Below are 25,122 nucleotides of genomic sequence, written 5' to 3' on the forward strand. Positions count from 1 at the left end.
GAACAAAGCATTAGGCCTCATGCACACGACCATGTGTACCATCCATGAGCTATCCACATTTTTTGCAGACAGCACACTGATCCATTCATTTCTATGGGTTCATGCACACTTCCATATTTTTTGCTGATTCATGTGGCCGTCCCACAAGGTTTAGAATGGAATAGAATACATGTCTTATTCTGGTCCATATTGCAGACAAGAATAGTCCTTTCTGTTGATGGGAGTGAGAAAAATGCAGAATGCATGTTTCGGATCCATTTTTTACGGACTGAAGTGCTGACATTGCCATATGCATGAAGACCTTGACCCCTTAGTTACCACTAGAGATGAGAGAATTTTGAAAAGCTGATTCGCCGAATTTTACAAAAAAATTTGCTTCGTGACGATTAACTTTTTTTGTAAGTATACATCACCACGCACTGGATTTCGGCCGAGATCTTCAATCAAGATGGCAGCTGGCAGCCGTCGGGAGCAAATGAAGGAGGCAAGTATGAATTTTGTAGTTTTTTTCACGATTTCAGGTTAAATCAATTCGCTAACATGAAGCACGAGGAAATTCAGCTTCGAGGCGAATCGAATTTATCCTAAAATTCGGATCGAATTCCACTTTACACTGCGGATGACACACACGGCATCCACTCGTGTGAAATAGCCCTAAGGGGTTAGAGCAGGAGCGCGGCTCTCATGTGAAAGTCAAGCCCTGGTCTCCGCTGCACTGGGGAGCATGCTCGCACGACACTAGTCACCAGCAACCTAGGGAGACATTTATTAAGACTGGTGTTTTACATGCCCTGGTGGTGTCAGATCTGACCAGATCTGAGCCATAATTGAAATGTATGCCTAGCAAGGTACTTGCATAGATTTCCTCAAAAAAGTGCCAGACTGCAGAACACCTACCCCTTGGCAAGGGGGATTGCTGAAAGAGGGTGCTCTGGGGAACAGTTGCGGGCCTGTTTGGTGTGGCCCGCCTTCTCCCTTTTGCCACCCCACTGCCTCTTCTAGCCTGTTGCGGTGCTGCGGATCCCTCCCCCTCTGTACTACTTGCCACCTTCCGAGGTTGGGTCAGGGATTTCATTGTCCACCATCTCCTTTTCCACTTCCTCACTCTGGTCATCCTCCTGACTTGTTGACCTAACATGAACCTAATTTATTGGCAACTGTGTCTCATCCTCATCATCAACCTCTTGAGACACTAATTGCCGTTGACTTATTGCCAACTGTGTCTCATCATCATCATCCACCTCGTGAAACACTAATTGTCGTTCCCCACCGTCATCTTCTTGTGACTGTGGATTCTCAAAAGTTTGGGAATCAGGGCACAATATCTCCCCCTCTCCCCATGTCCCTCTTCCAGCGGACGAATGGCGATGAAAAGAGCTCCTCGGAATATCCGAGTGTGGGATCACTTGTTTGCCAAGGCTCTCCATGGTAGGAGGAAGGAGAATCAGGGTGAGGATTCTGTTGACCAGACTCATGGCTACTGAGACTGGACTTTTTGGAAGACAGGGTGGTGCTTAACCAACTGGAAGCATTATCTGCTGCAATCCAACTGACCATCTGGTCGCACTGATCTGACTTCGAGAGTGGTGTCCTGCGCTGCCCTACAAACTGGGACATGAAGCTAGGTATCGTGGATGAGTGTGTTTCTTGTGCTCTGGCAGCAGGCACAGTTTCACCGCGCCCAGGGCCACAGCCTCTGCGTGCACCATCAGCAGCACGGCCACTTCCCCATCCCTTACTGCTCGCCTTACGCATGGTATATATGCTTGCAAGTATGTCACACGTACAGTACCGCAGGTTTTGTAAGTGTATGCACCAATAAAGTACAGGGAGGGCCATTTATATGAAGATACGAGATGTGCAGCACCTGAAACTACGGATACTGGAAGCCTGTGCTAGCATTTCTCCTGCGGTGTTGCTATCAGTGTGTGAAGAGTGGGAGAAGAGGGTTGCATTGACAATCCAACACAATGGGCAGCACATTGAACACATTTTATAAGTGGTCAGAAACGTGTAAATAACTCATGAAAGAATAAAGTTACGTTAAAACCAAGCACAGCATTGTTTTTCTTGTGAAATTCCCAATAAGTTTGATGTGTCACATGACCATCTTCCGATTGTGTAAACAAAAGTTGGATTCAAAATAGCCTGCCATGGTCACCACCCATCTTGAAAAGTTTCCCCCTCACATATACTAATGTGCCACAAACAGGAAGTTAATATCACCAACCATTCCCATTTTATTAAGGTGTATCCATATAAATGGCCCACCCTGTACACAGAATGTCACAGATATTTTTTAGTATGCGCTCACATTAAATAGGAGGTATATCGCAAGTAATGTCGCTGTCACCAGCGGCTAAGGGCTCTTTCACACCTGCGTTATAGTCTTCCGGCATAGAGTTCCGTCGTCGGGGCTCTATGCCGGAAGAATACTGATCAGGATTATCCTAATGCATTCTGAATGGACAGTCCGTCCTTCAGGATGCATCAGGATGTCTTCCGTTCCGGAACAGAACGTTTTTTGGCCGCAGCAAATAGCGCAGCATGCTGCGCTTTTTGCTCCGGCCAAAAATCCGGAACACTTGCCGCAAGGCCGGATCCGGAATGAATGCCCATTGAAAGGCATTGATCCGGCCTTAAGCTAAACGTCGTTTCGGCGCATTGCCGGATGCGACGTTTAGCTTTTTCTCAATGGTTACCATGGCTGCCGGGACGCTAAAGTCCTGGCAGCCATGGTAAACTGTAGTTGGGAGCGGGGAGAAGCATACTTACCATCCGTGCGGCTCCCGGGGCGCTCCAGAGTGACGTCAGGGCGCCCCAGGCGCATGGATGACGTGATCGCATGGATCACATGATCCATGCGCATGGGGCGCTCTGACGTCATTCTGGAGCGCCCCGGGAGCCGCACGGATGGTAAGTATGCTGCTCCCCCGCTCCCCACTACTACTATGGCAACCAGGACTTTAATAGCGTCCTGGCTGCCATAGTAACACTGAAAGCATTTTGAAGACGGATCCGTCTTCAAATGCTTTCAGTACACTTGCGTTTTTCCGGATCCGGCGTGTAATTCCGGCAAGTGGAGTACACGCCGGATCCGGACAACGCAAGTGTGAAAGAGGCCTAATAAAAAATTACACTGAATTAATGTCACTGATATTTCAGATACGCAAACGATATACAGGAGATGTAGAGCAAGTAATGTAACTGTCCGCAGCGGACACCGTGTACAGAAAAAGTACACTGGATGTCACAGATATTTTTAGGCTGCGCACACGTTACACAGGAGATGCAGCGCAGATAATGTCGCTGTCTGCAGCAGCCAAACAATTGCAAGCTATTTAGTGCAGGTTGCGCTAAAAATATATATTGCTGCCAGATACAACAATAGTCCTTAAAAGGACTTTTGGGTCTCTAACAAGTTTTTTCAATAAATATATTAGTATTTCACTCCCTACATTATCTGTCCCATCTTCAGCACAGCATATAGCACCCGATGACGCGTTCCGGCCAGCCAATCACTGTAATACCAGTAGCTAACATGGCTATGGCTTTACAGTGAATGGCAGTACTTACCTAAACGTTTATTGGCTGAAACGTGTGGGAAGGAGATTCGAGCATCGCGCTTGAGCACACGTGGTATTCGGCCGAACACCGCGATGCTCAAGTAAAATTAGTGTTCAGCTGAGTATACTCACCCGACACTAGTCACCGGCAACCTAGGGAGACATTTATTAAGACTGGTGTTTTACATGCCCTGGTGGTGTCAGATCTCAGCAGATCTGTGCCATAATTGAAATGTATGCCTAGCAAGGTACGTGCATAGATTTCTGGTATAATTTACACTTTCTTAAATTATAACAAATGTGTTGGGCAATCTAGGCCTGGCCTGCTCTGCCCACTCCCCCCACTGTGCAGCCCAATATTTTCAAAAGTTGGAGGGCAGCGCATTCTGCTAAAAAAAGTTGCAAATTTTTCTGCGAGTGGGGGTTGTGCAAAAATGTACAACCTTTTGGCGCCATAAAAGTGGCATTTGATAAATGTGCCATGGGAGAAACATTGACGGTCATGCTGTAATTTGACTATGATCCACTTTGTACCCTAGCCTGATTGTATGATCACACTGAGAGTATAAGTGCAAACTCTTCATAATAATTCCATGCGCTTTCCAAACTGCTGTGGTTTTTCGTGTGAATTTTAAAAATTACAACCAGAAATGAATATGTTGCTTTTTTCAGTCCACACATGGAGAAAAAAACACTCCATATGAACTACACTAAAGATTTCCATTGAAAATGATTGGAGGTGAAATTCTGCACGGATTTTCGTGTGGGAAATGCGAAATCAACATGGAAAATCCACCATGTGAAGTGGCCTAAGGATGTGTGTACAAATCTTATTGGTTGTGATTTCTTTTACATTCTAGTAAAGAAAAGGCTGCGATTTTGTTGCCATTGTGAAATTTACTGCAAAAAAAAAGTTTATAATTGCATTATTCTGAGAAATGATCTGATATAATTGAAATAACCTACTTTACAAGCAACAGAAATTCAGATAATACATTCAAATGCCTTTAATGCTCCCCAGCAGGTACCATCTGTGTAATACAGACCGTTTATAACACCCTGGATTTGGTGAATGGAAGTCACATATGCTGTCACTTTTCCCACCAGATGTATGCATAAAAATGAATGCCATTCACAGCGTACTGCTCATGGTACCTACAGTGGGAAATTTAGATTTTCCTGGCACCACCCAGCTCTATTATTGGAGTTGCCCTTTAAAGAGTATTGGTGGCAAGGCCTCTTGGTAACGTCTGCAATAAGCTGTGGGCTATGTGCTAATTATGACACATATTTACATGGCACATTTACAATGGTTCCTACATTATTTGTCTATAGTTGTCACTATATAGATCAATGTATATTGCATATCACAGCTTATACCTATGTGTTGGGTGAGGAGTAGAGTTTTACTTGGCCCTGTGCATTGATTTGGTAATGGTAATCGATTGGTTGCTAAATATCCATATTTAACATACAGTATCTGATTTATGCTTATCAAAGAGCCCTGTGTGGGTCAAAACTTAGTGACTTTGATGGATGTGTTATAAATATGATTTTTTTTTTGCTGCACAGATATTGTCACTTCTACATACAGTCCACAGAAAGGAAGATTGTATGTGTTCCTATATTAAATGCCCCATCAAATGGTTTAGTCATTAACCCTTTCACTGCCAGGGGTATTTGGACATTTTGCACCTCTGGTAGCCAGGGCAATTTTTGCAGTTTTGACATGTATAAATAAAACCTAAATTACAAAATAATAAAACATACTGACCCTGATTCCTAAATATTTTTTAAGAAACAGATACCCGGCGCATTGTCAAAATGCTACTAAGCACTTTGTACACACAGACACCTTCATGCACCTTTGTGTTAAAGTGTAATTTTTCATAAAAATTGCATAAAAGTTGATGTTAGTGGGTAAAACTGTAACCCAAGCAGAAAGTTAAATTCGCCACACCGCTTAAAGATAAACGTTCAACATGTTAGATTCATACATATCACTGCTAGGGCTCATGCACACAAACTTATTTTTTGTCCGTTCTGTTTTTGCGGCCTGTATGTGGAACCATTCATTTTAATGGGACTGCAAAAAAAGGGAAATGACTCAGTGTGCATTCTGTGTCCATATGTCCTCATGTCACCTCATCCTGTAGTTTCCAAAACGAGGTTACATTTTGGGAGTTTCTACTGTAGGGGTGCATCAAGGGATCTTCTGAAGCGACATGGCAACTTAAAATTATCCCAGCGACATCTGCTTTCCAAAATCCGTATGGTGCTCCTTCTCTTCTGCACCCTGGCTTGTGCCCATACAGCAATTTATGACCACATATGGGGTGTTTCTGTAAACTACAGAATCAGGTTAATAAATATTAAGTTTTGTTAATCTGTTAGCTGTTAACCCTTGCTGTGTTACAGGAGAAATAAACTAAAATGGAAAATATTGAAGTTTCACCTCCATTTTCCTTTCATTCTTGTGGAACATCTAAAGGGTTAACAAAGTTTTTAAAATCAGTTTTGAACAACTTAAAGGGTGTAGTTTCTAAAATGGGGTAATTTATGGGTGGTTTCTACTATGTAAGCCCCACAAAGAGACTTTATAACTGAACTTGTCCTTAAAAAAGTGGGTTTTAAAAATGTTCTTAAAAATTTTAAGAATTGCTTCTGGACCTATTTTAAAGCTGAGATTTTCAGCTTCAATATCTGGGGGCATTACACAGCCTGCAATCCAGCCATCAGTAACAAGGAAGTACGAGGTACCTCTTTGGCTACTGAATTGCTACTCTGCAAAGACATATGACATACATCTTTGGCAGGGAAAGGGTTAAAGATAGAAATGCCTAATTAAAGTCCACTCGAAATCTGCATCTATGAATCAAAACAGCTCTATACGAGTGGCTCCCTTCTGAAGGACCCAAGCCGTCCTTGTGTACATTTACCTGAATGGGCTCCATATATTACTAGTTTAGTTTCTGGAGGACTCAAGCCATCCTTGTGCTACATGGACAGCTATTTATCTGAATGGGCACCATGTAATACTACTTTTACAGTTTTCCACAAAAATTATAGTAAATTCGTTGGCGTCCTCCTCATGCTAAACACCACTCACTTTTTAAAAAGACCCATGAAGCGCTTAAAAATAACAGTCATAACATTTTTAACCATTTTTAAACCAGATCATAGGTGCCCATGAAGTGAACAGCGTCAACTGTGCGCTCGTTAAAGGGAACCTGTCATCAACTTTATGCTGCCCATACTAACGGAAGAATAAAGTAGAGACAGGTGAGCGGTCTGTCATTTATAAGTAAAAAATAAGTGGTTGCCGAGAACCAACATCACAATCATTGCAGACTGGGCCTGGAAAAGAGTCAAATCTACCTGAGAGGAGTTCTGGTTATTCATGACTTCCTGCTCTCCCGTCATCCTGCTGATGACTGACAGTCTTCTACCTAGTTTTCTCACTTTTTTCTAGAGAGACCTGCCAATCATCAGCAGATGGGCAGGAGAGCAGGAGATTATGAATAACCAGGACTCTTCTCAGGTAGATTTGACTCTTTTCAAGGCCTGGGCTGCAGTGATTATGATGCTGATTCTCGGTAACCACTTACTTTTAGCTGATGAGTGACACACCGCTGAAATCAGCATTTCTGTCACTAATTTTTGCTGCCCTCAGTGAGGTCAGCATAGAGTTGATGACAGGTTCCCTTTAATGGGCCCTGGAACTTTTGTCAGCATCATCTAACCAATATTTACCATTACAGATATGTTTGCCTTTGGACCATCAGTTTATGAGTCAAATACCAAATAAGCTGAAGCTGGCCAGACACATTCAGTACATGTTGACCGACAGCTATCTCCACCAACTCCCCCATTCACTTACACGTTTGGTTTGATCCAGTGTAGATATGTTATCAATGAGAGAGAAGAGAAGGCCATGGTCAGACATATTTATTTCCTGGAGAACAAAAGTAATGAGAGAAAATATTCACTTTGCCCCATCCTTCTCTAGGAGAGTTGGCAGCTCCCCATACACATTAGACCGTTCTTGGTGGGTTCGGTCGACAATACACTAATGTGTTTGAGGGTCTTAAGGCAGGTTCACAATGGGTATTTGTGTGGTACCTTGCATTTTTTAGCTAGTGCTGATTGAATGGGAAAATATCAAGGAATTGCTGATAATCCATATGGATACCATTGCCGAAAACAAACTTATTATATACTAGCACCAGAAAGATGGTAAATAAGGAAGTTATGATCTGCCTGCACTGCGCATGCCAAGAATACCGGGGGCATGGGTTCTGCTGGTCACTGTGGTTCTAGAAAGCCAGCAGTACTATATAGCGGCCACATATGCACATACTCCATCGCTGCATTTCCTATCTGTAAGTGGGTGCTCATGAGTTCACATGAGTCCACAGACTAGAGGAGGCTGTCATGATGATAAGTTTTCCTTAATGGCTGGGAATGACATCATGTTCACAGTCGAGCAGTTAATGTCTGTTCCCTGCCTCCATATTTTCCGAGTGATTCGTTCCTCTTTCTGTTCCATTCCTCAGTGAAAGAACCCTATGTTAAGGAACTTTCACTTCCTCTTCTCAAAGACGTCATATGAAAAACAAAATTTACTTAGAAACTGCCCATAGTCTTACTGTGTATCATCCGTCTTTATGTTTATGTGACAAAACAGGAATAAATGACACGATTACCGTGTTTGTTACTATAGAGTAATACAGCAGAGGCGGCATCAGAGGCTATGCTTTGCTTTCAACCTCCCTTTAAAGGGAATATTTAACCTATAATTTGTATTTTTTTGCCAGTTTAAACCAAATAGTGACAAATATCCTTTTTATCTAATCAGTTTTTTTACTTTATGATTGTGGATTTTTTATTTTTATTCTATTTCTTATACATGATTAGGGGGCAGCCATCTTGCCTGAGCTGTAGAGATATGCTTTACAGCAGCCACCATATACACAATGAACTGGAGCGGACATGGACTTCCATGGGAAAGCTTTCTAGGCATGCTCTGTGACCTGTGCAGAGGTCAGGAGGGAGTAAATAAGCTGTGATATCACCTATTGTGAATGGTGGATCCTGTAATATCTATGTATAGGTGATGTCTGTCATTGTAATCCTTTCTGTGATAATGAGGTGACTACTGAAAAGCGGCACCTATTATTAGGTTTAGTGGCTGGTGTGAAGAATTTTAGTATTCTTTTTAATATAATGTCATGGAGAATTAAATACAATATCCCCCATTAAAAATCTTTTAAAATACATTTAACATAAAAGCTTGATTCAAACAATACGTCATTATCTAATAACATATTCCCTTTAAGTTAAGGGACATGGATTGTTTCAGCCATTATTTATTTTGCAACCCAGAATAATTTTAAAGTACCGCAATTTAAAAAAAAAGAAAAGAAAAGTTGAAAAATGCCACTTGCATAAGTCTTCACCACACGTGGTGAGTGCGGTGACGTCAGCGCAAGTCCTTCTGAATGAAGATAGAAGATCCTTCTATCTTCATTCAGCAGGACCTGCGCTGACGTCACCGCTCTCACCACGTGGTGAGCGTGATTGCGTCATCAAAGGTCCTTTTGCAGGTCCTGAAACAAGAAGAAAGAAGACGATGCCGGCTGCGCGATCAAGTGGATGAGGTGAGTTAATTATTATTATTTTTTTAACCCTCAATTGACATTATACTTGGCATTCTGTATTAGGAATGCTATTATTTTCCCTTATAACAATGTTATAAGGGAAAATAATAAAATCTACACAGCACGGAACCCAAACCTGAACTTCAGTGAAGAAGTTCGGGTCTGGGTACCACATTCAGTTTTTATCACGCACGTGCAAAAGGCATTGCACTCGCGCAGAAAAAACTGAACAACGCAACGTAAAACTGACTGAAATTGCATGCGCACTCGCGCAGGTTTTAAGCCTTGCCTCATTAGATATTGTCATAAACTGCAGTAGTATCTTATTGCAAGGTGTAAGGAATCAAATGATCACATGATCGCAAGTCCCTTAAGAGTGTTAAAAATAAAATCAATATTTTTTTTTTATTGCAAATGCCATTCAACCTCCTTTCCCCATTTTAAACATAAAAAAGAGCTTCATAGAAATAAATATCTGTAAGTTATGGCGATGCAAAAAACTTTTTGTATTACAGTGTAATGAAAACTATATAAATTTGATATCGCTGTAATTGTACTGATTGTACTGACCTACAGAATAAAGGTATAGGGTCAGTTTTTTCAAGTAAACTCCGTAAGGAAAAAAAAACATAAAACAATGGCAAAATTAAATTATTCCTAATTCTACTCCATTAATAATTTGTTCCAGCTTCCCAGTATTAAAGAAAGTACAACTTGTCTTCCTATGGCTCATATGTGAACAGAAAATTCAAAAAGTTATGTTTTTGGAAGGTAGGGAGGAAAAAACAAAAACAAGCAATTTTTTATAGTTTACAGCACAAACCGGTTAAGACTAAATCTGGACCTTTGACATTGAAGACCAAAAACTATTCTAAGGAAATATGAAGTTATAGACATGACTAACTATCAAAACTAAATGTGTCCATACACATTAGACGAACCTCGACCCAATCCGCTAGATCTCAATCCAATTAAAAGTTGGACAATTGCAGTTCAAAGGTGTCATCTAAGCGATCTGAAGAGCCAGCTCTGCCTGTAAGTGCGCAAACAGTCAGTCATCGCAAGGGAAGGGATTGCCTCAAAAATATATTCTACATTTTTCAAACCAGCACCTGACCCTGAATATTTTTGTAACTGAATGTAATTATACATTTAGTATTGCACTTGTTATTCAATAAAATGTATTTGCACAATATTTCTCTGTCCACCTCAGTAACATCACTGAGGTGGTCACACATGCTCAGTTCCATCCCACAACTGTCACCACCCTTATTTACTGCTAGAAGCTGTGACAGTTACAGAGAGAGAGAGCTGCAGCTGAAAGGACATGTCCCATAAACGGCCATCTTGAAATAAATGAAGCAGATGAATTGGAGCAATGAATGTGGAGATCTCTGGATCCATGGGAGGTACAGGGCTGGTTCTAGCTTTGATAGGATGAGATTGTCATGGGCTATATGATGTATGATCTTTATTTGTTTTACATTAATCATGGGAAAACCCTTTTCAAAGCTGATAATGCAGCAAATGTGGGTTCTGCCAAAGACTAGTCTAAGGTGATGAATCCCGACGATTCTCTTGGCTTACAATTGCTGCATTATATAGCTCCAAATCAATAATACATATTGTATAAAGAGCTTGTTACCTGCACTATGTGTCAATAGCCAGCCTGTCTACTGCCTCATCATACACCAGTTGCTGCCATTTTCCAGTTAATGGAATGAAATCTAATTGTTTGCTTTTTACTGTACGATCAGAAGTACACAGCTAATGGAAATGATTCCTTCGATCACGCTAAATTACCAGATGTACAGCCTTTTCTGGAACTTTCTCTCTACAGATCACTTTAGATGAAGCCACAAAATCCCAGGAAGGCTTTACCGCAGTGTAATATTTTATGGATTGATCAATAATTTGTGAGGCAATTATTATCATGTTAACTAAACGCGAGTGTGAACCAGAGTACAAGGACAACTTATTTCAAGTTGAGTATAAGGGCTCCAGCACATATTGTAGCAATGTTGTGTGCATGTACCCTGTGGCACAAGGGGTGGCTACGGGTCAGTAGGCACTCCATGCGGGAAAATGATCATTCCCTTTATGCGTCTTTTTGGCGTAGTAAAACTTTTCAATGCATTTGTGTCTTTTCTAGACCCAATCAGCATTTTATGTGAGCCTCACCGAATCTGCCAAAAGATGGGCGTGGCGAGGGTGGAGCAAGGGCATTGCCAGGGCAGGGCCATGGGCCCGGGATAATGCATCTTAATTTACGCCAAAAAGGTTTATGGCCAGTCTAAGGTTTATGGCTTGAGGTGAGGAATGAGGAGAGCAGGTCAGTGTTTCTAACTTGACTGTGATATCACATCACAAAAGCCATTGGAAGAGTTAAGAAAACATTTCTTACCATTGTTTATTTAACTCATGTGGTTCACATGTAGGTTTTTTATGGTTTTTGTTTGCATTTGTGACTTTTTGGTGCATATTTATTACATCTGTGGGAAATATGAAACGCAGGAGACACGATTGCTTTTTTTTATTGCTATTGGTGTTTTTGTTAATTATGTGGTCTTTTTGTCTTCTTTTAAAAAAACTTAGCATGCTGGAGCTCTTGGTGTTTTTTTCAATCGTTTTCATATCACCTTTTCTATAGGGGAAAACGCCATGAAGAAAAGGCTCAACTAAAATGCAGCAACAACACAGGTGTCCAAAAACAAAACACATGGTGATTTTTTACAGTCCAAAAAAACACCATTGCAAATTTGTGTGTGTAGAGTCCCTAAGGCCTGGTTCACACCTGAGCGTTTTACAGCGCGTTCCTACGCGCTGTAAAACGCTCAACAGGCGAAAACCCATGTTTCCCTATGGGCATGGTTCTCACCTGCGCGTTTTACAGCGCGTACAAACGTGCTGTAAAGCGCCCTACGCCAAAAGAAGTACAGGAGCTTCTTTGGGGCGCATTGACGCGCGTTCTGTACATAAACACCTCTGTTTTTCATTGGACGCCTCTTTGGTCAATCGCAAGAACGCGCGTACGACGCGCGTTTCCTATTTCCAAAAATGTCCGACAAAAACGCGCGTAAAACACGCTTATTAAATACGCTCAAGTGTGAACCAGGCCCTAGTGTCAAGACGAGGATTGCTACATTATGTATAGGTGACTGTTATTTGAATATCCTGTTTCAACTAGTGAAATATAACACCCATTTTTCCTGCTTCCAGCACAACTTCTGCTTGTGTTTATGCCTACATCCCAGCTCTTGACAGGTGCCATTGTAATGAGATAATTCATGTTATTCACTTCACCGGTCAGTAGTTTTAGGCGAAGGTTCCACGTACAGATTTTCTGATGCATTATTTTAAGCTAAACCCAGATGTGGATCTGTCACGGGAAATACGGGGAAGGAAAGACAACCAAAGGGAACCACAACTAAACAACAACAGACTAGGCCCCAAACCTAGGTAATAAAAAGGTCACCTCCTAGCAATCCCTGACACTCTCCCTAAGCTGCTAACAACATGTGCAAATCTCAATGGTAGAAATGCACATGCACCGGAACCTGAGACTGCTGAAACACTGCACCAAACCCTCAGCTTAGGAAACAGGGAAAGAGGCAACTGGCTCCTTCCAAACTGAAGGAGCTAGTGTTTCCCTGAGCACTCCACAGAAGAGCTATCAGCCGCAAGGAAACAAGTGAGAGGCGGAACATATAAAGAGCCACCTGACTGATAATGAGCAGCATCTGCGAAGGGGTGGAAACCTGTCAGCAACAATGAAAACAAGAGATCTGTGAAATAGACTCCTGATTTTTCCGTCTATTTGAACTTCTAAGATCTCTCCCAGGGCCGGCGTTGACAGGATAATAAAGGGGGAGTAGGTATAAAGGACAGATACTATATTTCCAGTTTTTTGAAAGCACTACTGGTTTTGGCTCTAAATAATGCATCAGAAAACCCGAACATGGAAACTTAGCCTTAAAGGAGTTATCCAGCCTTTACTAAGTGATGACCTATCCCCAAGATAGGCCACCAGTAGCTGATTGGCGGGGGTCCAACACCCTGCACCTCCACTGATCTACTACTAGGTTGACAGTGTTGTGCCATTCTGATGCCAGATTCCAATGCTACACCCGAACAGCTGATCAGTGTATGTTTTAGTACTTGGTGGAGACATGTTTGGATTATCATTCTCCACTCAAAGTTAGCTTATTTTAAGTGTCTAACTGCTGGATCATTCATTTACAAGCTGGTATCTGTAAAGGAATAGAGCAGCATGTGTTCAATTCCCCCACAGAGCCACCACACGTGACCCTGTAAGACATGCTGGATCCTCCAGAGAAAGGCGTCCTTTGTAGATGCCCTAATAGGGTACTCCAGAAAACATCTTTCTAGCATATTGGCCATACACGCCATAAACATGTGGTATTGGGATTCCAAAGAGCCAAAGAAAGGATGTCACTATTTTTGGTACCAAAGTGGGCCCATTCCATTAAATGCGTTTGCAGGATCAGTGAGGTTCTCAGTGGTCAGACTTCCACCTATTACTTCATTATGACATTCCTATCAGCTTTCATTATGAGATCCCATTAATGTTTCATTAAATAGTGCGTCTGGGCCGTGTTAACATATCCGTATAGGGACAACCTCATCCCTGTCTTTATTTTACTTTCCAGAGGGATTGCTTTGTTCAGGCGATGAGAACGCTCATTCCTGATCATTGCCCATTGTAAATATGACAGCAATCGGCAGAGAGTCGAGCAAATGCTTGTCTGGTGATCCGATCTTTTAAGCGATCATACTGTAAAAATGATTGCTGGTTAGCAGCACATCTTACCTGTGTAAACCAGCTGTTTGCTTACAACAATATGCAAACTGAATGGGGACAAACAATCGTACTAACGATCATTCATCCCCCATTTCAGTATGCTTCGGCTCATTAAAGGGTCCTTTAAGTCCTAAATGATTTGTCATATCATCGATTTGCCCTCGTTCTAGGACAGTCTAAAAGGAACCTACCAAAGATGACTGGACTGGTGAGGAGTGGAGCTGCCCATTCATGCATGTGGTAGTATTATGTTCCCAGGAGCACTGAGCAGTATGTAATTACATGCTGCAGTAGCACACTTCGTAGATCGTTTGAACTTATGAGCAGTATTATATGTCAGAACACCTTATATATTATTAATTATACAGGTTTTTTTTTGTGATTCAGTATACACTATATTAACATAAAATGAAAAATCCTAAGCTAAGCAGTTTACATGCCTGAAACATATAGTGGCATCACCATCCTCAGTGATAGCTGCTAGTCATGGTCTTCATAAACTGCAGTTCAAGCAGAAACCGTAGTGTAGATGGATGCCGTCAAAATGTCAAATGCTCTAAACCGCGCTTCAACAGCAATATTGTAAGCAAATTGTGGTGGTGGTTCAGATCTAGAGCTGGACATACACATTACAGTAAAGTCAACAGATTGTACCGTAATTGGACTATTGCCCGTTCTCAAGTACATGAGCACAGCCTTTTTGTTCAGTTGTAGGGGAAATATCAAATAGTAAGTAGCAAAAGATTGCTCACAATTAGCCAACAGCACCATGAACATACCATTAAGAAGGCATCAATCTCAAAAGCTCCCCCCAGTGGCGGCTGCAGGCAGTGAGAACTTCAGAGATGTGCCAAGTTTTAAAGAAAAAAAAAATCCTATCGACAGAAAGGGGAATACCTGCTGGGACTCCCACTGATCCCAAGAATGGGGGTCTCAACCCCCATCCTGATGGAGCAACAGGTTGAGGTCACTTCCTATGTGTCATGGAACCATGAACCAGACGTACAACAGAGATGAGTGGAAATAAGAAGGCTTTATTGGAAATCAAGCCGTAGCAAAAGTCCAAACGGATGGCTAAACCGAAGCAGGGTCTTGCGTAGACAGAGGTCAGGAACCAGGAGGGTGGTCAGACGAAGCCAGGATCAGGAACCAACGGGGTAGTCAGACGAAGCCAGGACCAGGAACCAACGGGGTAGTCAGACGAAGCCAGGATCAGGAACCAACGGGGTAGTCAGACGAGGCCAGGATCAGGAACCAGAAGCAGCAGCAGTCTTAGAAGCATGTGAACACAGGAGGACCAAGCAAGGAACTGAAGCCACAGACCTTCTATATATATGAGCTAGGCATCCAGCTCCTCCCAGTGGGAAGGAGAAGCCGCAGGGTGGGAGGCTACAAGAAACCCAGAAACCAAGATGGCCGCCAGAACATGTCAAACGAAGGTAAGACCATGACACTATGGGACTGCTGCACATAGCTGAGGATAGGGGATAATCTTAAAATTTGGCAGCACCCCTTTAAGGCCTCATGCACACAACCGTATGTATTTTGCGGTCCACAAAAAATACGGATGATGTCTGTGTGCATTCCGTATTTAGCGGAACGGAACAGCTGGCCCCTAGTAGAACAGTACTATCCTTGTCCGTAATGAGGAAAATAATAGGACGTGTTCTATCTTTTTGCGAAACAGAAATATGGACATACAGAAATGGATGCCGAATTCCGTTTTTCTTGTGGGCCCATTGAAATGAATGGTTCCGTATACGGTCCGCAAAAATAAAACCTGAACGGACACGTAAAGAAAATACATTTCTGTGCATGAGCCCTAAACTCTTTGAGGCGAATTGACTAAGACTGGCATTTCATATGCTGTCTTTAGTCCGAAGTGCGCTGGAGTAAGATGCAACCTTAAATAAATGTATCACATCTTTGCCTGTCTGTGCGCTGGAGGATGAGCTCCACACCAGTTATGAGCTGGCATAGATTTGTGCTAGAATTTACACTGGTTCCTGGCGTAACCTAGGCCAAGTTCACACTTCAGTTATTTGATCAGTTATTTCCATCAGTTACTGTGAGCCAAAACCAGTAGTGAAGCCTTCAGAGATCAGGTATAATGGAAAAATGTGCTCCTGTTCTACGTTTTTGACCCAAACCTGGTTTTGGCTCACTATAATGGAAATAGCTGATCAAATAACGGAAGAGCGAACTTGGCCTTATAGTAAATGTGTTGATCCGCGAGAGGTCACGGCCCTCCTGCTAAGCCACCCCCACTTTTCAGTGGCAAGAGTGGAAGTTGCACGTTTTTGTGGAACGAAGGCTTGTGTCAAAAACCACCATTTTTGTATGCCAACCTTTCCACTTGATGATTATTGATGCTTCTTGCGATTGTCAGCGTACCATGTGGCCGAGCAAAACCGCCGTAGAATCACTGCTGATTCTCTGCAAGTACAGGAGAAGCATATGCCTTTTAGTTGTCTTCTTACTGTTACACTAGTTTCACACTAGCAGTGAGAGATCCAGTAGGTTGTTCCAAGAACCGGCTTTCGTATACCGTCGGGCAATGCTGGATCCAGAGTGCTCTGGCACGGAACAGCCTGTGGGACCTCTTACCGCTACTGTGAAACTAGTCTAAGGCTCCATTCACACGTCCGTAACGTGTTTTGCGGATCGGTGGACAACGGCAATCTTCGTTCCGCATTTTGCGAACCGCACATCGCCGACACTAATAGAATATGCCTATTCTTGTCCGCAATTGCGGACAAGAATAGGACATGTTCTATTTTTTTCAGGAACGGAATTGCGGACCGGGAAGTGTGGGTTCGCAATTCCGTATCATTTTTTAGAAATGAATGGGTCCGCAATTCCGTTCCACAAAAGGGGGCCTTAGAGTTAGGCATCTTTCACACATAAGTGACTCACAGACACGTGCTGTCCATGGATCGCTCATATTTCTACAGACTTTGAGTCCATTCATACATCTGTGTGTGTTTTGCGGATCCACGAAACATGGACACCGGCAATGTGCTTTCCCGCATTTTGCGGACCACACATCGCCGGCACTTAATAGAAAATGCCTAATCTTGTCCGCAATTGCGGACAAGAATAGTATATGAACTATTTTTTTCGGGATCGGAATTGCGAACCGGAAGTGTGGGTCCGCATTTCCGGTTCCGGGCAGCACATCGTGCGGCCCCATAGAAATGAATGGGTTGCAATTCCGTTCCGCATTGTGGACGTGTGAATGGAGCCTTTAACGTGTGTATTCACACAGCAGTGGTTTTCCACCATGGAAGCATGCCCTATTTTTGTTCATGATTATGGACCCCTCACACATATCATAGTTTATGGGTCGGTGAAAACCATGGACACATCATGGATGCCAACCGTGTTTGATCCATGGTTTTCACAGATTCTTGCTAAGAGATGGTCTAGAAATTAATTTTCAGCCTAGCAGTGTCCATACAGATGACACATGGAGGGCAAAAAACGAACACATGGACCAAACATGGATTCATTACGAACATCTTCACAGAGAAACCACCGACCATCTTGTCACAGATATCATCACGGATACAGAAGTGTGAAAGAGGCCTTATGGGTTCATGCTCTGATATTTCTGATAGGAGGGGGGAAAATGACAAAACTAATCAACAGGATGACAACATTTCTGGTATTTTACATTAACATATAATGATATACTTCTATAATTAGAGACATGATCAGCAATGTGGAGTGTATCGGGGGAAATAAGGATTGGGCATGCTGGATTTCAGCATGTTAACCCTTGCTCCCTATAGGCTGATGTGACAAGTACCAGCTGCGTATCCCTCTCTACCTTATCCAACATGCCAGTCTGATCCAGGCATACATGTCTATAGGGGAGGTGGGGGATCGCTGTCAGCTATTTTATGTGCAGTGATGTACAGACAAGCAGCCTTCTTACATTTGTAAAAGGTAACCCCACCCAAAATAACCCCCCTCTGCTTTGATTACCATTAAGAATGAATGAATGAGACCTACCATACTGCCAAAGGAATTCTATACTATCAGGTGTGACACCCATGTGCTTTGTTATGAAGTTGTCACAACCCCCCCCCCCCCCCTGCTAACATTACTGAACAGTGATCTAGTCATGTATCAGGATCTTCATAAATAGCCTCAAACCTGTGAGGGTTTGGCCCACCAAAAAGTGGCTAAAACAAACACAACGCAACAGCACTCTGCAAACCCAAATAATAAAGTAGATACAATAGTGCCGCACTCACTATAGACAATGCACATTGCACTAATGCTACATCTTGTATTGAAGTTGAAGTCTGCTTTCCCTGCATTTATTGGAGGCCATTTGGCACCAGGAGAGGTAAAATATAGAGTGAGATCAGCATGCATATGGAACCTGCATTCTTTGAATTTAATGGAGGCCATTGTGGCACCAAAAGAGGTATAATATAGTGTGGGATCAGCATGCATGTGGAACCTGCATTCCCTGAATTTAATGGAGGCCAGTATAGTAACAGAGGAGGTAGCATTTAGTGTAGGTTCCTGTCCTAAAGAGATCGCCTTGCCGTTGGTGGACAGGCACAAATAGTTTTGTACAAAATGTGTTTGCCAAGAATCTCACATAATGTAGTATTAGCGCATTGTCTGTAGTGAGTGCGGCACTAATGTATTTACTTTATTATTGGTGTTTGCAGAGTGCTGTTGCATTGTGTTTATTTTTGCTTTTGTGCTTGCCATGGAAACGTGCACCTGCACACTGGGATGTACTGACTAACCCTCATTTTTTCTTTGCAACCAAAAAGTGGCTATACATATGATTCAGCCGAATGTTTCTTCATCCAGCAGCTGTCTCTCCCAATCTCCTAAGACTATGCATGCACGTATTGTCAATGGGAGAGATGTAAAAGCTGCGCCAGACACCCCTAGTGGGCGGCTTATTTCCTCCAGAACAAAGTGATTGAGCATGTTGAATGCAACATGTTCAACCCTTCTCTCCCTTGACATCTGATGTGTATGGCCAGTGTAACATGGGGGCTGGCAAAGTACTGGAGGGGGTTTATATCTCACCCAGAATGCCCAGATGGGTGATGTAAAAGAATCCAAGAAAGCTGGGTGGTTTCAGCAAAGTGGAGTTTGGTGAGACACTTTTCGTTAAAGAGTTTTATGGGCCTGTATTATATGTAGGTAGGTTGGTAGATGGACCTGTCATTCCCTACCCCACTCCAGTAAAACATGTTCTCCAGCCGGAGGTAATCCCAGGTGTACATGCTGGGCTTATTACTGGGGCGATAAATACAGGGCTGAAGTGCTCATTCAGGGTCAGAGCCTGAAAGCTGGTTGACCTGGTGCCTGTATGAAGCCTGATCTCCTTGAGTTTGATGAAATTACCTAGGTGAGGTGCCGACATGGGCCAGGTATTTTCTTTTGTGGTTTATGAGGCAATGTCTGTGGAGTACTGGAAGTGACTGCTGAACATTGATGCCACTGGGTCAGTTGGACCAGAATAAACCATTGTTTGGACCTTTAGACGGCGGAATCCAGTGAAATCTGTCACATGCCGACCCTACCCCCCCACGGACCCGCGACACCAGCTAAGCATCAAAAGATCCTCTGGTGTGGTTCTGATGCAGTAATAGGATCCTATGGTCCAGCAGAAAACAACCAATGTAGGTTGCACATCTTGCGGTTTGGTCACCAGTAAACAACCAGGCTGGCCATAAACCATAGATAGCTGTCCGCCAAATACTTGGTCATCCGAGTGTGCATGTGTTCTCACCATCCGAGTGTGCATAGGTTCTCACCATCCGAGTGTGCGTGTGTTCTCACCACCCGAGTGTGCGTGTGTTCTCACCACCCGAGTGTGCGTGTGTTCTCACCATCCGAGTGTGCGTGCGTTCTCACCACCCGAGTGTGCGTGCGTTCTCACCACCCGAGTGTGCGTGCGTTCTCACCACCCGAGTGTGCGTGCGTTCTCACCACCCGAGTGTGCGTGCGTTCTCACCACCCGAGTGTGCGTGCGTTCTCACCATCCGAGTGTGCGTGCGTTCTCACCACCCGAGTGTGCGTGCGTTCTCACCACCCGAGTGTGCGTGCGTTCTCACCACCCGAGTGTGCGTGCATTCTCACCATCCGAGTGTGCGTGCGTTCTCACCACCCGAGTGTGCGTGCGTTCTCACCACCCGAGTGTGCGTGCGTTCTCACCACCCGAGTGTGCGTGCGTTCTCACCACCGAGTGTGCGTGCGTTCTCACCATCCGAGTGTGCGTGCGTTCTCACCATCCGAGTGTGCGTGCGTTCTCACCATCCGAGTGTGCGTGCGTTCTCACCATCCGAGTGTGCGTGCGTTCTCACCATCCGAGTGTGCGTGCGTTCTCACCATCCGAGTGTGCGTGCGTTCTCACCACCCGAGTGTGCGTGCGTTCTCACCATCCGAGTGTGCGTGCGTTCTCACCATCCGAGTGTGCGTGAGTTCTCACCATCCGAGTGTGCGTGCGTTCTCACCATCCGAGTGTGCGTGCGTTCTCACCATCCGAGTGTGCGTGCGTTCTCACCACCCGAGTGTGCGTGCGTTCTCACCATCCGAGTGTGCGTGCGTTCTCACCATCCGAGTGTGCGTGAGTTCTCACCATCCGAGTGTGCGTGCGTTCTCACCATCCGAGTGTGCGTGCGTTCTCACCATCCGAGTGTGCTTGCGTTCTCACCATCCGAGTGTGCTTGCGTTCTCACCATCCGAGTGTGCTTGCGTTCTCACCATCCGAGTGTGCATGCGTTCTCACCATCCGAGTGTGCGTGCGTTCTCACCACCCGAGTGTGCGTGCGTTCTCACCATCCGAGTGTGCGTGCGTTCTCACCATCCGAGTGTGCATGCGTTCTCACCATCCGAGTGTGCATGTGTTCTCACTGGTAGCTTATAAATAGGCGGACTCTGGATGCAAGAACTAAGTGGACTCCATTGCCGTACTTACAACATTGTTCTTGGAAGATATAGGGTGTTTAAGCCCCGTCCAGAAAACACCCCAAACATGGCAGGGCCACCCACTTATCAGCATGGCTGAGATAAGCCCCATTCATTTTTGGCCCGGGACAGTTCAAATTTGCTGAGACCGTCTTTGAAAATGAGGGACTGTTGGCAACTATGCATTGCTTGGGTCTGATGACCTGTCCTCACATAGGTTGATGCTGTATTACACTGGCTGATATTACGACTGATGAACGCTCGTTAGCGATGATCTGGCAGTGTAATACTGCGCGTTCATCGTGCAATTCTGGTTTTTAAGCATGCTTAAAAACCAGCGCTTGCCGGCGGCAGATCACGGTGTCTAATAGAGACCTGCCGCTGGCAAACCACTGGACAGTATGGAGACGAGCGACGCCGTAGTGACCGCTTCTCCCCATGCTGTCATGTGACCTGGCATTTTACGAGACAAAATAGCATAGCGTGAATTTTTGGACAAAATATGTGACGGAGGCGGCACAGCTCTGCCGGCTACTTGGTGATTTTGGCCACCACAGCTGTCATGCGATCAAAGGTCACAGTGTCATACGCATGGACAGGGTTGAGCACAACTGCGACCGTAAAACACGAATCGCATAAAATCCAACATTACTGGATTTTTTTTGCGATTCACGTATTGTGTTTGCAGCAAACGTGCGGGTGGTGTTGCCCTCCATCCATTCCTATGGCAGCTCTGCCACTTTGGTCGACCACCAAAATCACTAATAGAGCAGAGGAGTCACATGACTAAATGTATAGGTCAAGTCTATGGTGCCTAATAGCTTGGTGATAGGTGTAAAGAATATATTCGGCGGATTAGTGTGATTACTGAAGGCTGGGTAAATTTCAGTGAGTATGATGAGAGTTGTAGTTCTAAGTCTCTGACAAATCCCCACTGCACAGTCTGCGATGGTATGGTCTCATTACGCAGCATCTCCTTGCTCTCCCCCCGCCCTACTGGCAATTGGGATAACCCGGAGAGATATAGGAGAACCGTTACAGTCCCCCAGCTGAGAGAATATTAGAAAATCCCGCCCAATCCACGAGGCCTTTAGGAACGCCCCCTTATCGGATCATCCAATAGCAATATTTCCATTCAGCAGTCCACGCCTTCTATGTAGATGAGCGAAGGATCCGGGCAGAGTCAGACACTGGTCAGTCAGAGACAGAGACTAGAGTGCGAGTCTCGGTGCAGAAGCGTGTGCTTTACGTGCGCTCCTCTATTGTTGAGTCACTGAACAATTCGAACACGGGGCTCTGGAAGTTCTTGGTCGCGCCCCGTTCTGTCTCTGGGGCTGAACGTGTGGTGACCGCTCCGAGGATGGAGATCCAGCCGGTGCCGGAAGCGGGAGACAGCCAGGTGCGTGACTGAGGAGCGAGATAGGTACCGTATGTGAGGAGCGCGCAGCCCTGTGAGGCTCGGCGGGTCACGTGACTGCACGGAGGGCTCGTCCGGTGTGAGGGATGCGGCTGCACAGTGTGTACTGCGTGTGCGTCTCCTGTCAGCTGGGGCAGCAGCATTTCATCCTGTGTGTGTATATGTGTGTGTGTGTGTATATATATATATATATATATATAATATTTTATCCTAACTACAGGTGTCACATTAATGTTTGGTGGTTAGTTCATGTCTTACATCTCTTTATACTGGTAACATGGGGGGGGATAATGTGCATTGGGCCCTATAGGAGTATTGGGGTAAGTTGTACAGTGGCCAAATGACAAACTGCCATTTGTTGTGTGTAGTGTGCCGCCTTGTGATGATTATGCAGTTTTTGTGTATTGGGTTTTCGCCGTCCTCACTGCAGGTACTGGTCCAGCTCCACCCATACATGCAGCACCATCAGCTGCAGGAAAACCAGGGGCGTCTCCTGGAGCCGGCAGCATCTCGTGTGACATCGGGCGAGCGTGCACATCCCTGTCCAGTAGTGCTCCGGTGTGGACCGCTTCCTATTCTTACACCGGTGCCCATGGTCCCACCTGCCCCTCCATGTTCCCCACACAGGATTGTACAGTCATAGAGACATCATGTGTGCCGCCTCCATGCAGGTGGCAAGGCTGAAGCCCATGTGTAGTGGATGGTCACACCTGGCAGGTTTCTTTGGAAGAAATTTCTGCAATTGAAAATCTTTCTTCTGTCTAAATGGACTTGTTTCTACAGCGCACGCCTCCTTCAGATGAATGGAACAGGACCAATCTGCCATGTTCCTATAGGGCAGTGATGGTGAACCTTTTAGAGACCGAGTGCCCAAACTGTAACCCAAAACCCACTTATTTATCACAAAGTGCCAACACAGCAATTTACCCTGAGTACTACAGTCCAATATAGTAAATCCTCCATGTACTTTATCATTTAGATATAATAGCCTGCCTACATTCAATGCGCTGCCCGTGCTGTTCAAAGTGCGCCCTGCACTGATGAATGGCAGGAAGAGTCTAACCATAGACTTTTTCAAGGGCGTGGGTGCCCACAGAGAGGGCTCTGAGTGCCGCCTCTGGCACCCGTGCCATAGGTTCGCCATCACTGCTTTAGGGTATGTTCACCTGTGCTACAGTAATCTTGCTGCATTCAGCATTAAAAGCTTTTTTTTCTGATATGTGAATCAGCTGTTTGGTGCACTGAGGTTTTATATGCAAACCCTTACTGGCAGACTCCCGGCTACATGCACACGTTCAGGATTCGTGTGCGCAGAATCCGCACTGAAATCCGCAGGTGTTCGCAGGCAAATCCGTGTGGTCAATCCACATCAATTGGTGCGGATTTGTGTGTGGATTTTCCACATGCGGATTTTACTAAGTGAATGGAGAAAATCCGGTCAGGAAAAATAAAATAAATCGACATGCTGCAGATTTTAAAATCAACACCGCAGGTAAAAATCAGTGCAGAAAAAAATCTGCATTGTGTGCATTGAGAATTAAAATTCTCCTAGAATACAATGTACAAGACCTACGGTGCGGATTTTCCGCGCTCAATCCTGATTGTGTGCATTTAGTACTTGGATAACAACGCCTGTCTTAGACCTACTGTCTGACTCCAGCACACCAAAGATTCCTCCAAGATCCTCAAACCCCGACACCCCAGTGCCCACGTCCCTGCGTGCAGTTTGGTGGTCGTACATCTTGTTGTGCATTGTCCCGGACTGATGCGCCTCTCCCCCTTCTCATAGGGCTGTGATTCTTGTGGTAACTCAGTACATATCCGGTACTTACCCTTTGTTACCATGTTCCTCGTGTCACCTGTGATCTTCACACCCGATCAGATCCCTTAGGCTCCATTCACACGTCCGCAATTGTGGTCCACATCCGTTCCGCAATTGTGCATTTCTATGGGGGTGCCGGCCGGGTGTATTGCGGATCCGCAATGCACTACGGATGTGTGAATGGACCCTTATCATAGTCCCCCCTGCACCTCTTACTAAGCAGAAGCTATGACTGAAGGTTTCCATCTGGGACATTCATGGTGTATCGCTAGGCTATGGCCACCGCTGGCACCTGCTCCGATCTCCACAGCCGGCCCCTGAGGTGAAGGAGAGTGCACCTGGTATGTGTGGTGTGCTCTCCTTTATGGCGATAACGACAGGTCCCAGGGGTCGCCCCCGTCTGACTCCCACTGTATGTTTAAGTGTAATGTCGTATACAGACCAGATCTGGTGCTCTTTTATCCTGTATATTCGGGCATTGTCTGAACTTGCTGGTAAGGGTACTTTTAAACTTGCGGCAGAGGATTCCAGCAGGCAGTTCCGTCGCTGGAATTGCCTACCGGATCTGTCAAAACGCATGCAAACTGATGGCATTTGTCAGACGGATCAGGATCCTGATCCGTATGACAATTGTATTGAAATGCCGGATCCGTCTCTCCGGGGTCATCTGTGAAAATGGATCTGGCTTTTTTTTTTTTTTTTTTTTTTGCGGTCTGAGCATGTGCAGAATGGAAGGACGGATCCGTTTTGCCAGAACACTCGGGGCCGGATCCGGCATTAATGCATTTCAGTGGGAATAAATGCCGAATCCTGTGTTCCGGAATTCTGGCTGGAGATAAAACCGTAGCATGCTGCGGTATTATCTCTGTCCTAAGAAGGCAAAA

The 25,122-nt window shown here is 44.6% G+C and overlaps 1 protein-coding gene across 2 annotated transcripts in view; it reads left to right on the forward strand.

The window, feature by feature from the left end:
• The window catches only part of TRIM36 (tripartite motif containing 36), a 100,238-nt gene that overhangs the window by 17,442 nt on the left and 57,674 nt on the right, over positions 1-25,122 (forward strand). Inside the window, exon 1 of one of the 2 annotated variants that reach the window (XM_044275920.1) lies at positions 22,190-22,398. The exons of the other annotated variant lie outside the window; for it this stretch is intronic. Within the exon in view, the coding sequence (XP_044131855.1) occupies positions 22,360-22,398 (39 nt within the window). The 5' untranslated portion in view covers positions 22,190-22,359. Of the gene's footprint in view, positions 1-22,189; positions 22,399-25,122 lie in introns of those variants that run through there. 2 annotated transcript variants of the gene reach the window in all.

The sequence above is a fragment of the Bufo gargarizans genome, chromosome 1, assembly GCF_014858855.1.
Source record: "Bufo gargarizans isolate SCDJY-AF-19 chromosome 1, ASM1485885v1, whole genome shotgun sequence".
Taxonomy (NCBI): domain Eukaryota; kingdom Metazoa; phylum Chordata; class Amphibia; order Anura; family Bufonidae; genus Bufo; species Bufo gargarizans.